Source organism: Lycorma delicatula, chromosome 4 (genome assembly GCF_047948215.1).
Source record: "Lycorma delicatula isolate Av1 chromosome 4, ASM4794821v1, whole genome shotgun sequence".
NCBI lineage: Eukaryota > Metazoa > Arthropoda > Insecta > Hemiptera > Fulgoridae > Lycorma > Lycorma delicatula.
The window spans coordinates 166,778,042-166,791,574 of record NC_134458.1 but is presented as its reverse complement, the minus strand read 5'-3'; the positions used below and the strand labels follow the sequence as shown (position 1 = coordinate 166,791,574).

Here is a 13,533-nt window from a genome sequence, read left to right as displayed (position 1 = left end):
TAAATAAAATTAAAGTTCAAGCTTTTCATCTTTTTAAATATTTTCACATAAACAATTAAAACTTGTTCTCTTCTTACAACTCCTCTTCTCTGTATTTTTTCTTTTCTCTGTTAACTAAGTCTCATTTCATCTGCTGCCGTTTACATAAGTAAACTCTTAGTGTCCTTGATTTCTGGATAACAAAGCTCCATCAACTGTGTAAGCTAATACTTTTATTAAAAACTGACCCTCCTGGATTTAAATCCGGTTACCTAACCATCTACTCTAATTAAAGAAGAGCGTCAAAATATAAATATATATATTAAATTTTTTGTTTTTATATAAAAAGTGTTTCTTAAAGAAAAACTAAATACTTTAATACAAACAACAACATTTAAAAAAAAGAAAATAAAAATTTTATTTAAGTAGAATTCAAGAGGCCGAAGTTAAAATTAATAAATAAAAATAAAATTTGTAATGACAAACAGCAAAAAATATCAAATTTATAAATCACTACTGATACTCATATTTGACCGTATGTCACAGTCAAGGAAAAAAGATGATAGTACTTTGCTGAAATTCTGAAAAGACCAAAAAATTAATTCTTCCCACAATATTAAAATTTGAAAATAATATTTCATCTCGACAATTTTATTTACTTATTTTATTACATTAGGAAAACTAAAAAATCTTTTAACTACAATAAAAAAGAGGTTTACATGATTGCTACAGCGACAGAAGTTTGTCAGTAACAGATCTCAATATCGATAAATAGTATATGTAGCATTTAATAAAAATTGATTTATTAATAAAATAATTTACCTTACTAGAAGACGGTTTCCCAGCAAGATTTTCACTGAGGGTTATTATATCACCAAGAAGATCATGAGGTTTGATGAAAAGTCGAGCACATAAAATAAATGCAAAAAAGAACGAGTCATCCATTGAGTTTTCAACAACTAAATGAAGAAGAGCTTCAATTTTACCGGATACTAGCCGTCCCTCCGTATACTCCAGATCCTGAAAAAAAAACAAAACAAAAAGTCAGCAATTATTGTAAATCGGTTAAAAATAACTTTTTTTTAGGAATTAAGCAGAATATACGGAAAAATTTATTCATGACTCATTACAGAATAAATAAAAAAATGAGATACTTGAATCAAGCAAATACGCGTGCTATTTACCATTCTCAAATATTAAAGACTTTTTAAACGTAATTACGTCATTTTTTTGAAATACCAGAAGATTTCAATCTTTGTGTACAGTATTGTAATAAAATAAAAAAACACATTTTTGCAGGTAGAATGTGATATAAGGTGCAGCTAGAATAGATTTTTGAAGAACCTCAAAAATCTATTCTACCTGCATCTGAAATGTACAATAAATTTGGTTACATAAGCGAATCATCCGATATAAATGGCGGTTGAATCTGATAGTTTCATTGTTGCGCAATGCAGAGTTTATGTCAGTCATATTTAACCCAAACAGGTTGTGTGTACATCATTAGTGAGCGTAGATTGATGCGAGAATCTGTTCAAGCCATTTGTCCATCTGTTCAAACCCGCAAAATGTTTGCGGGTTTTCTGAATAGGATACTTTATAGATCATCATTTGTAAACTAAAAAAAAAAAAAATTACACGGATAATATCACAAAATAAAGGTACTAAGTTTTAAGACACCGATCAGACTACAAATAATAGTATCTGTCTCTTTTTTTTTTTTTTTTCCCCCTACTCACCCCGACCGGGATATCCATTTAAGTATACTCAGTCGGGGAGAGTGTCCTTCTACTCAAAGGGGGCGTCCCCCACCCACCGGCTTTACATCCGGCACGGCAGGTTGGCCCCCCCGTTCTTGGATCTTTTGTTTTATTTTTTGCCTGCCTCTAATACCCCGCGTTAGGGCCAAGGTCCGGCGATGCCGTCCCCCAGCCCCTCCGCAGGAAACCGGGTCTCGGTCTTTTCGCCTATGCCTCTAACCGACGGTACCCACCCCACAAAGCGCCTAGACGCCCGCAGGGAGACACACCGCTGGCCGGGACTCGGTCTTTTCTTTTATTCCCATCTCCCCTGGAGTTCTCCCCCTTCGCAGGAACCCGCATACCAGGGCATACGGGCCCTCCACGGAGAGACTGTCCACCCTTCCCTACTTAACTTAATCACAGTCTACCGCTCTCTTCTTTCTTAGTTCTCAGGATCTCTCCAGCAAACCTTCTGAAACAGTCCCAGTTCTCTTGATTTTGTACCATCCAATTAATTAGATTATCCGGTGTTAATCGATTTGTTATAATTACCCTCCTGTTTTCAGCCCATCTAGGACATACAAATATAGTGTGCTCCGCATTATCTGTTTCCTCACAATAAACACATTGTGGTGTGTCCCTTTTTCCAATTCTTGCTAGGTACTGCCCGAAAGATCCATGCCGCGATAATAACTGTGTCATATAGAAGTCAACGTTTCCGCGTCTACTTCCATACTACCTACCTATATCAGGGATAAGTCTTCTAGTCCAATCCCCGACTCTTGAGCGTGACCATTCCAACTGCCATTCTTGCTCCAATTGAGCCGCTATCTCGTCTTGTGGTAGTCCCTCATATCTAAGCATCCTGCTTTTAATCTGCAGGTCTATTGGTAGAACCTCTGTTATTACGCAAAGCGCGTCATAGGACACCGTTCTGTAACTGGCGGCCACCCTCAACAGTGCAAGTCTATGCGCGCTTCTCAATTTTCCTTTATTCCGTTTAATACTAATTGTATGTCCCCAAACCGGGGCCGCGTATAATATCATTGATGTTGTTGCAGCAGTTATTAATTTCCTAGTTTCTATTTTTGGTGTTCCATGGTTCTGGAAGAGTCCTCTCAGAGCTTTGACCATTGGAGTGACCCTACTACCTATCATATCGATGTGTCTGCTAAATCTCAAATTTTTATCGAGTATGACTCCCAGATATTTTGCCTCATTGACTTGCACAATTGGCTCTCCTCTGATATTCAAATTTATACCTCTAATAGGTCTTCTGTCGGAAAGGGCAATACAACTGGACTTCCCTGGGGCTATCGTAGTTGGCTTCTTTGTAACCATTCATCTATAATTCCTAATGCCAGATTGGCTTTGCGTTCTAAGTTATCTACATCCCTATCCTCAACGAGGATTGCTATGTCATTAGCATAGCCAATTGCAGTAACTCCTTCAGGATAATTCAGTCTGAAGACTGCGTCATAAAAAACGTTCCACAAGGTTGGGCCCAGCACAGAACCTTGAGAAACATCTGTTTTCCAGATGTTTGGAAAACATCTGGAAAACTGCCTTACCTTCCAAAGTTTTGATCTCAAGAAACCTTTGATGTAGATAGTGATTAACTTGATTTATTAGATATTCGCTTATTCGCATCTCATGCAATGCATCAATTATAGATGACCAGGGTACTGATCCGAACGCGTTCCTAATGTCCAGCATTATCACTAGGGGGATTTTCCTGGTCCTCCAGGTACCGCTCCTGCTATTTAAAGCCCAATTTTTAACTTTCTCTAAGGCATTTATGGTAGATCGGCCTTTTCTGAATCCATATTGTTGTGGATGTAGACAGCCCTTTTCCTCAAGCTCTGCCCTAAGCCTGCCTTCTATCAGCCTCTCAACCACCTTTCTCATATTATTAATAAGAGTAATCGGCCTATATCCATTATTTGCCCCCGCCTTGGGTATAAAAACCGTCCTGGCTGCTACAAAAATTACAGTTTTGTAGACCATAACTAGCCAGATCCACAATTTCCCAGGGTATTATTCCTGCTATAGTCTTGATGATGGCCGCAGGTATGCCATCCGGCCCTGGACTTTTCCGGTTTTTCAACTTTTTAATGGCCTCCATTACCTCTTATTCTGTGAATCTGCCACCTTCACAAACAATTGTTTCCCTATTCAGATTTTCAGGTCTAGGGAAAAGAATCCTAACTTGTCGTTCCGTTTCCTCCTTACTCAACGTTGGCACCTGTCTACCTAGCCTTTTGGTAATTATCATAAAAGCTTTCCCCCAAGGGTCAGTGTCAAGTTCGTTACAGAGCTCTTGCCATTTATTTCTCTTAGATTGCTTAATGAGAAAGTTAAGCTTTTTCCTGGCCTGTCTATAATCTTGGGCAGCACGTCGACTTTCTTCATCGTTACTATTCCTTGCTCGCGACCTCTGAGCAGTTCTTTTGTGACGCTGCGTGATTTTCCTTTGGTCTTCGATTTCTCTGGTCCACCAGTACACCGGATGATATCTATTACCGGACTGCGGTATGTTAGCAATTTCTTCTTTGATTATTTCTTGAAATTTCTCCGGTTCTATGTTTTCACAGTTCCTAATCCTATTTGCCGCATTATTTGACACCCGGTGTCTACCTCTAGCATTTGTAGAATTGGCACCCGCTACAGTAGTTTTACAATTAAAATCTCCAAGCACTACCACTCTTTTTCGCGATCTGGTCATGATCTGCTGTAGGTTAAATATCTGGTTTTGATAAAACTCTATAGTGCAATTGGGGCTGATGTATGTACCCACAATAATCGTGTCACTTAATTCAATAGCTATTATTCCGTCTTATCTGCTGTACAAGTTATAATCTACTCTATCGAGTATTTTTCTGATGGCCACAGCCCCATTCCTGTCGGGTATCCATTGACCTCTGGCAGCCGAATACACATTAGGCTCCGTAGACACCAGAAAGTCGACATTGTATCTTGTGGCTATTTCCAGCGTCAGGTCTCCTGATAGTAGGCTTCTATTATTATTACTTAATAATATTTTAATCATTATGTTTATTGCAGCTCACACTCCCGGTTCTGTGTTCTGTACTTCTGCAATCGAGACACTTCATTGCTTGCCTACAGTCTTTGATGAAATGCCCCGTATTACCACAGTTGAAACATAAGTTGGTGCGGTCAGGGCCCCTGCATTCTCTTCTACCATGCCCCATGCTCCAGGACCGGTAACATTTTTCGTTTTCGATGCGGATATATGCCCTACAGCAAACCCAGCCTACTCTCAGTCTTGCTGTTATTAACTTTGTTGCGCTGCGTTGAGTAGTAATTACTGTAGCATTTTTGGTACTACCGTATGCGTCTCTCATAGATGTTATTTGAAATCTCTCACCCGTTCCTAGGACCTTCTCAATTGTCTCTTTTAGCTCACCTTCCGTAGTATCTCCAAGCATGTCCTTAATGTGTACAACTGTTCTACGGTCTCCCTTGTTACGTATATCGACCTGAAGATCCCCTGCTCTATCCTTCAGCATTGCAGAAAACTCCCCTGCCTTCTGTACTCCACTTACCCTAATTTCTAGCTGTTCATCTCTACCCTTTCTTATAGAAAGAATTTCTCCAGCCTCCTCTACTTTAACTTTCTCTTTCATAGTTTTTAATAGATCAGCGTATGTTTTCCCTTGTGCTTGTACAACAATGGTTTTACTCTCGGCGACCGGTGTGGTTCCTCGCCTTACAGACGCCGATCTGGATCTTGGTCTCGCATTGTCACTTGGATTGGGGAGGACCATCCTTGGTAAGGTCTTCCCCTTCCTTAAAATATATATTACTATTTTCCTAATCAAAATGCCTGGAGGGCCATTTGGTATCACGAAAACTGAAGACTCAGAGTTACCCACTACTCTTCTTAGTGCCTTAAGTACGTGTGACGCAATTTCCTTATCCCCGCAACTGGAGTCATAGATGACTGTGTATCTTGTACCATTAGTTGTGACCTTACTGTCTTCGAGTATCGTTGATTCCTGAAGAAACATTGCACCAGGCGTTGCTCCTGCATATATGCTGTTTGGTCTTATGCCATTCAAGTCTACAAAGTGACAACTACCCTCTCCAGGTTTTGCTGCGTTAACCTGAGTGATCCTGTTCATCACCCACCTCGACCATCTGGAGGGCAGTCTTTCTATCAATTGCTCGTCTGATAGATCAACATCCAAAATATCCGACATCTCGCTGTTATAATGACCTTCAGTCTGAGTGGTCTGATTACATGTCTCCGCTTTCTCTTCACACAGTCTTTGTAAGTCTTCATATATTTCTTTAAGTTCCCTTTCATGGGCTTTGATTGCAGTTTGACTCCCCTTGCCAGTCATGTGTCTCAGTTGTGTGATTGCATTACCTAATTTGTAGGTAATTTCCTCAAGAGTAAGAGGGGTTTCTTTCTCCTCCGAAGAACCCGCTCTAGGTCTTTTGGCTACTCTGCCCTCGGTTTTCCTCCATTTATACTTTTCCTGGGTGCTCACCGTAGTATCCCTACCTTCAGTGTCCACTGTGCCACTCTCTCTCCTTCCAGTTGCTCCCTTCGAGGGTCCAGCCCCTTGTGAGGCTGTATCCTCAGATGGGAGGGAGCTACGACGTCGCATGTCTCGAAATTGTACTTAGGGGACAATTCCGCATCCGTTGATACTAAAAAAAAAATATATATATATATAAATGATAGCTTGATAAACTAAGCTACAGCAGTCTATCTTATCAAGAGATAACAACAACCGAAATTAATTAAATTAATTCCAATATCAAAACTTTATCACTTGAATAATAATAAACAATATTATCAGTCGATGCCAGTTACAATTGTCTATGCCATCCACTACAGATAAGCTACACCCGAATTGAAAACAACTCAAGGTACACCACTACTAACTCGCACTAACCACTGCGACCAGCAGTCAACTATGAACCTTATTGCCAATAGCAATAAGGCCACTCAGATAAAAAAATTCAATAAAAAAGTCAGTCCGAAACCAAAAATCACCAAATTATATTAAAACACATCCGAAAATTTTCCACCGTCGATTCCCAATTCCAAAAATCAGATATAAAACCGTTAATCCGAGAAAAAAAAAACAGTATAAGACAGAGCGCACAACAATTACGTCCGACCGCAACACAAGCTTCCACTCGACTAGTATCTGTCTCTGCATCGTATTATTGTAACGTAGTACACTTTCACCAATTTGGCCAGATACAATCCAAACAAAAGACGTAAACATTTTCTTAAATGAAATATACTTATCGCGATTAATTTTTAAGTTAGATTATACATACTCGCCAGAATAGTACTTTGTAGGGTTTGAAGATCTATTCACAAGTCCAAGGGAGGTGCAGACTGAAATTTCAATTTTTACGGTCGTATACCGCATATCAGAGGACTGAAATCCAGAAAGAAGAAAAATACCTGAAGAATGAGGAACGAGCGAGTGAATAAAATGAGAACTAGTTTCTCATAAAGATTTCTTAGTAGATTAAGCTATATTTTGAATGAAGTAAGAAGAATCAACTTAGATGTTGAATTTAAAATGATGGCGGGATTAATGCTAACTGTAAATTGCAGTAGCGTAAAATAGTATATTTTTTAGCAAAATAATTCCAGATTACAAAATCTTTCTTTAGTTTGCATTCACCAATATTTACTGTTCTCCTGGCATCTGATCCATTACGCCACCGTTATCTGTAAACATTTCTGTCCAAAGCCTTCTCCTTCGTCCCCTTAGAGTTTCCAAACATCGCTTATTTACTTTGTTCTCTCTCGCTTCCATTCTTTATCTACTGACCCGTCCTATGTAGTTATCAACATTCCACACTTCATGTATCACATGTCCTAACCATATCCTTTCCATTTATATACATTCGGCATAAATGACATTTTTCTTTAATCCTGTTCGTTATTTTCTCATTCCTTCTCAATATCTATATCTCAAGTAGTTTGCATTACGTATCCTAAATTGTAATTATTTTACTTAAAAATCACTTTACGCTATTTTATGAATTCAGTTTTATCTTCAGCTTTTTGAGGTCAGAGCCAGGTGTACGTTAAAGTTGCGATTTTTAAAAATATATTTGACTTTTTTTGTTAGAATTAATTTTTGACTTCTCCAATATTTCCTCTGGAGAAGGTAGTAAAAAAGAAGGAATGAATATCTTTCAGAAAAAAATAATCACTTTATTAACTTATAAAAACGTATTTTTTTACAGATAAAGAATTTTAAATGATTTTTCTTATAATAATTGAAATCACATTTTTTATTACCAAATGAAGATATTTTTAATGTTTTTGGATCTAAGTTTTCCATTTAAATTAAATAGAAAAGAAAATATGCTTCTCATTAAGGAAATAATTTTTAATCGATAAAAGAATCTTTAGATTAAAATAAAGTCTGAAAATTGTTTAAAACTAAAGGAATTTTATGATGCTATAAATAAAATAAATATTAACGCACGAACGGATTTCAAACGCTCAAACATTTGCCGCTTTGTATATACTATATATAATAAATCAGTAACTATTTCTCTTTCTTTCATTTTCTTTCTTTTTTTGTTTTAGATTCATTGAGGGTTAGACATGAAATTTCTTTCAATGTAATAATACAACGGTTTTTTTTTTTTTTTTTTTAAATAGTCTGTAATTTATTTTCTTCATATTTTAATATAACTTAACTCCATTCCGGCCTTAGTTACATTACGAAAGTTGTTTTAAGCGATTTGTCTTGAGACATTTAAATTTATATTTTCCAATCATCATTTTCTTGTCGATTCTTTCTGTTTTACTGAATAAAAAAAATTATTATACAGATATTACATTACTGAAAATTATAATCATAAAGTATTACGTTATTATATATAAATATAAAATAAAAAAAAGGTAAATCTCATTTCAAAAGCTAAAAATAATAATTTTTCTTTTGTACAATAAATAAATAATTTCTGAATAGTTTTCCATGGACAAAAAAAAAGAATTTCGTTATGCAATAATACAAAATCTATAAATCAGTTGTTTGGTTTTGAAGAAAAGCAAAGTTCTTAATAAATTTTATCGTTAAAATATTCTCATGTAATTATTTTAACCATAATAGACAATGTTTAACTGTAACTAATTCTCTAAAAATTAAATCGGTATGTATATTGAATTTCAAATTAATGACTATAAGAAAATTACACAGTTAGTTTTCAAACAGTTCGTAAATTTGAAAAATGACTTACACCTACATAAACACGATTATATGATGAGGTATTGTATTCCGTGAGCTACGAGTAATGTTCTCTGCAAAAATCTTGCGTTGCATGCAGTTTGCTTCTGCGAGCGTATCAGGCTGGTCACCATGAGACGAAAAGGTGTTTCTAGTTCTTTCTTGTTCATTGCGTGTTCGTAGCCTTTGAACATCTGAGCTGTGATTTCAATGTGCACTCAGAATGCTGTCAATTTTAAAACGGTGAATATTTTTCGTTGAATACATCTTCCGTGAGTATGATGGATACACACAGACATTTCTAGATACACCGATTCTTAATCGTCATAGAGTAAAAGCTTCAGTCGAAAAATTTAGGGAGACGAGGTCAGTAAAGGTCTAAGTGCGAAATGGTAAACCATCAGTACTCAATGAAGAAAAACTCCAAGTTACATCAGCTCCTTTGAAACGTAGTCCCAGCACAGTCTCTGGAAAGTGAATTCAATACTGTGAATGGTTTCAATAACTTCTAGCGGATTATTTTGACGATATTTTGGACTATGTTTCCTAAATTTATGGGGCACGGTTCTACTTATCAGGGTATGTGCATTAACAATAGTAACTTTCGTGGTCTGCCGACAGCTCGAATGAAATTCCTTTACATGACTAGAAGATTGGTATTTGGACTGCAATATCAAGGAGAAGCCCAAATATTTTTATTTATTATTGTTCATGGATTTTTGTGTATTTTATAATATAGCTCATGAATAAAAAATGATTTCTTCCCTTGTCATTGCAAAAGGGAATAAATTTCACGTTTAATGTCCAGCTACTATAAAACTTTCTTTAAACATATGAGTAGACTTAACGAGAGCCGTTCGTAAAGTAGTTGATCAGTAACAGAAAACATGCGATTTTGGTCTTTTCTTAACCAAAAAATAAAGTTTGGTCACAAGGAGGTAATAGTTGTTACAAAAAGTAAAAGAAACTCAGGGGAATCGCGTTTAAATAATTTTAAACACGTTTGAGAATCGTTCAGTAAAATGCGATTACGGCCGACTGGTAAAAAATGTTGCACCCGTTATGCACAAAGTTTTCGCATACTCGAAAACATCGTGTAACATGTAGCGGTCACGGTCTATCGAGATTTTTGCCACGTAATTAAGTTCGCCACGTAATCGAGTTCGCATATCTTGAGTCGGCGATCATTTAATGAGGCTATCGATGACCGACTTTATCGTCGGTCGTAGCGGTTTTAGGACGTCAAAAACGATGGGAAGTATCTTTTAAAACGGAATCTAACTATTTTTATGTTCGTACTTTATTTTTATGTACTTTTAAAACAAAGTACTGTATAACAGCTAGAACTTCAATTTTATCCATATTTCAAGAAATTACAAACCTATTTGCTTTACTCGATTGCCATAAAGAAGTAATTAAACGCACGCATCTGAAACTTTGAAACACGACTTATAAAGGATCATAGTTGGAAAATATCATAGTCGTTTGGTTATAATTGCATAATCTCTGTGTCAGATTGAGAATTTTCCGAATGACCGTATTATGGATGTGAAGTGTATTATTCTAACCAAGGGCTGTTACATAGCTACTCTAACCAATAGCCAGGAATCTGTTCTTTAAAACAGTTACCGGTCTCATGCGATGTGCTTAAAGATACACTATACAATTATTGATTGTATAGTGCAGTAAGTTAATTATACTATCCGGTATCGATAAAAGAGATAAAAACATACTACCAATCATTTCACTAATTTTAAGATGTTATAAAAACAATCTTCTTAGAATTTTTCATCACAATATATACCTCAAACTATCCTACATAAAGGCTTTTGAGGTAGTAGCAATAAATATTGCAATTACATGTCATGTTCATGTAATCCATTTCAAGAGTAATCATTAAACAAATTTCTGCCGTACATAATGTCAAGAACCAAAATGATAACGGAATTAAAACATGTTATAACAGGTGATAGTAATTACCTATTTTTACGGTAAAAGTACATTTTTCTTTCTATTAATATAATATGGTTATGAACTGTTGGGCGGGTTAACAATGTATATTTGCCATTAAATAATTCTAAAAAAATTAAAATAACTTTTTCTTGAACAACGGTTCTTTTCCATGCTACTCCATCGATCAGAATTATGCGGTATCGTCAGGTCATGCCACTTAAGTGTGGCTGCAGAAATTTGATAAAACCGGTTCACAGTTGTAATCGATTTCTCCTAAGAAACAAAGGAATGTGTGCACACCTGAATATACAATTGTTTTAAGAGTTATGATTTACGAGCATTAAACGGTATACCAATCATAATTTGGTTTTACCTGACCTATCGGGTTTTTTAAATGATTTTTCAAAAGTATTATAACATAGAAAATTAAAGTAGTCAATAAGTGATACCGAAAAAGTAAAATATGACTATTTTTCACCGATCTTTCATCTGATTAACGTTAACAACTACACTTATTTGCAAAAATCTAATGAATTATAAATCGCATTTCCACTTATGTGATTCCACTCTATACGGATGTAGATCTCTAACAATTGCAATTCTTCACATTTCCTTGAGGAAAATTATAGTAATACTGTTACCATCGTGTCAGAGGTGTTTGTTGAAATGATACAACAATTTTCTTCTTACAGAGCGGATAAACAAGAAATCGATCCAAAAACGTATTTTCAATAGGATAGGGCGACCAGTAAAATAACAAGATTATCGAGGAATATTTTCAGATCACGATATTTCCAGATACACAAATTATTCTTTACCCCACGATTTCGTCTGATCTTCCAATATTCGATTTTTTTAAATGATCAATTAAGGTATTTAGTATCCATTATTATTCGTGGCTGCACTAAGAAGTCCTTTGTGTCTGGGCTCCTATCGGAGCCCAGACACGATATTTATTTTTTTTTAAATAAATATTAAAAATTAGCATTGGTGTAAATAACTGAAACACACTAAAGAAAACTAAAATATTTGAATATAAACGGACGGCTCTAAGATATCGTAAAATATTAGAAATCATCGTTTCATTGTTCTGTAACATATTTCGCACGTTAGCACCTAGTTTAAACTAGTGACACAATGGCGCATATCAGACACAGTCCACAAGGATGTGGTGTACAGCTGGCAGTCGCAGCGAGGACAAACGGGTGCATATGATTGGATCATCAAATATCCATGAGTGAGCCTAGTGTGCTTTATTCACAAACGGTAAATAAGAACCTCCTCTCGATGGTTATTTCTGCATGAGGAGCTCCATAGTGATACAGGTGTTCTTGAATGGATAATTTTATTGTTGATTGTAACATTTCATTCAGTTTCCCACCCATCATGAACCACCCTCTTCAGAAAACAGACAAGATCGTTCGAAACAACGCAATTTGTGAAAGGAAGCTGAAAACAAGCCTCTTTTGTCGCACGATCAGCGCGCTCATTGCCTGTAATTCCAATATGGCTGGGGATCCACCAGAAGCTCAGAGTTGTATTACGTTGAGTCATTTGAGAAACAGTACTCTGAATCTCACAGATAACTGAATGTTTGGAGTACATTTTACTAATCGTCTCTAACGCACTGATGAAATCTGAGCAGACAAGTATGTGTCGAATTGCTGGGTTAATTATTATATTTAAGGTTCTATTAATAAAATACAGCTCCGCAACGAAAATACTAACGATGCCGTGAAGATAAAATTTGTATATTGTATTTAGTATCCAGCTTCCACATATACTGAAGAACTAAACGAAGATATTGTAATAAAGTTACCCTGATACCTGTGGATATTTTACGTCGCGTTATGGAAAACACAAAAAACGACTTGTAGAACGTGTGAGTAGTAATGATTCCCACTTTCTCGATGGTATAAATCAGAATTCAGACTGTTTCAAGGTAGAGTAAAATGGTACTAAATGAATTTATATCTTTAATAAAAGATTTTTTTTAATAAATTATATAATAAAATAAAATAACGATTAATATTTTTAAATCACCAGTTGTATTTTCTTAATTGTTGTATGTAGCCCTCATATAACCTTGTAGATGGATAGAATTGTTTAGGTCATAAAATTTGTAATATAATTGAATCTAAGATACGTAACTTATACCAAAAACTTTTCTTTTATCTTATACCAAAAACTTAGTTATAATATATAAGGTTTGAGTTTCAAGAAGGAAAAGTGGAAGAATATTGTATCCAGGGAATTCAGTTACTGTGTCGCGATTGAGGCGTCATTCAATAGTAATACACCGTCGACCAAACGGAAAGGGATGGCAACGACTTCTAAAAAGAAAAGAAATAAAAAAAAGGATAAAAAAAGAAAAAAAAGGACAATGACAATTTCGTTCGTGCTAAAGTATTTTACATATATATTAAATTTTTATTCATACTTTCAACTGCTGCTACTCCTGCTTAGACTCTTCTCATATACTAGCCTATATTATATAATACTAAATTCAGAATTCAAATATTATAATAAAAACAAGCGTAAACTGAATCTTTATTTTTTGTTATACTTTTTATTTTTTTTATCTGAATTGAAATAAAAACCCATATCACGTATATTTA

At 35.5% G+C, this 13,533-nt stretch overlaps 1 protein-coding gene across 1 annotated transcript in view; it reads right to left on the bottom strand.

The window, feature by feature from the left end:
* Nucleotides 1–482: 482 nt before the first annotated feature.
* The window catches only part of LOC142322749 (ras-GEF domain-containing family member 1A-like), a 593,490-nt gene continuing 580,439 nt past the window's right edge, over nucleotides 483–13,533 (bottom strand). Inside the window, exons 3-4 of the mRNA XM_075361822.1 lie at nucleotides 802–999; nucleotides 483–560 (exon numbers count right to left, since the gene is read on the bottom strand). Of these exons, the coding sequence (XP_075217937.1) occupies nucleotides 483–560; nucleotides 802–999 (276 nt within the window). The remainder of the gene's footprint in view (nucleotides 561–801; nucleotides 1,000–13,533) is intronic.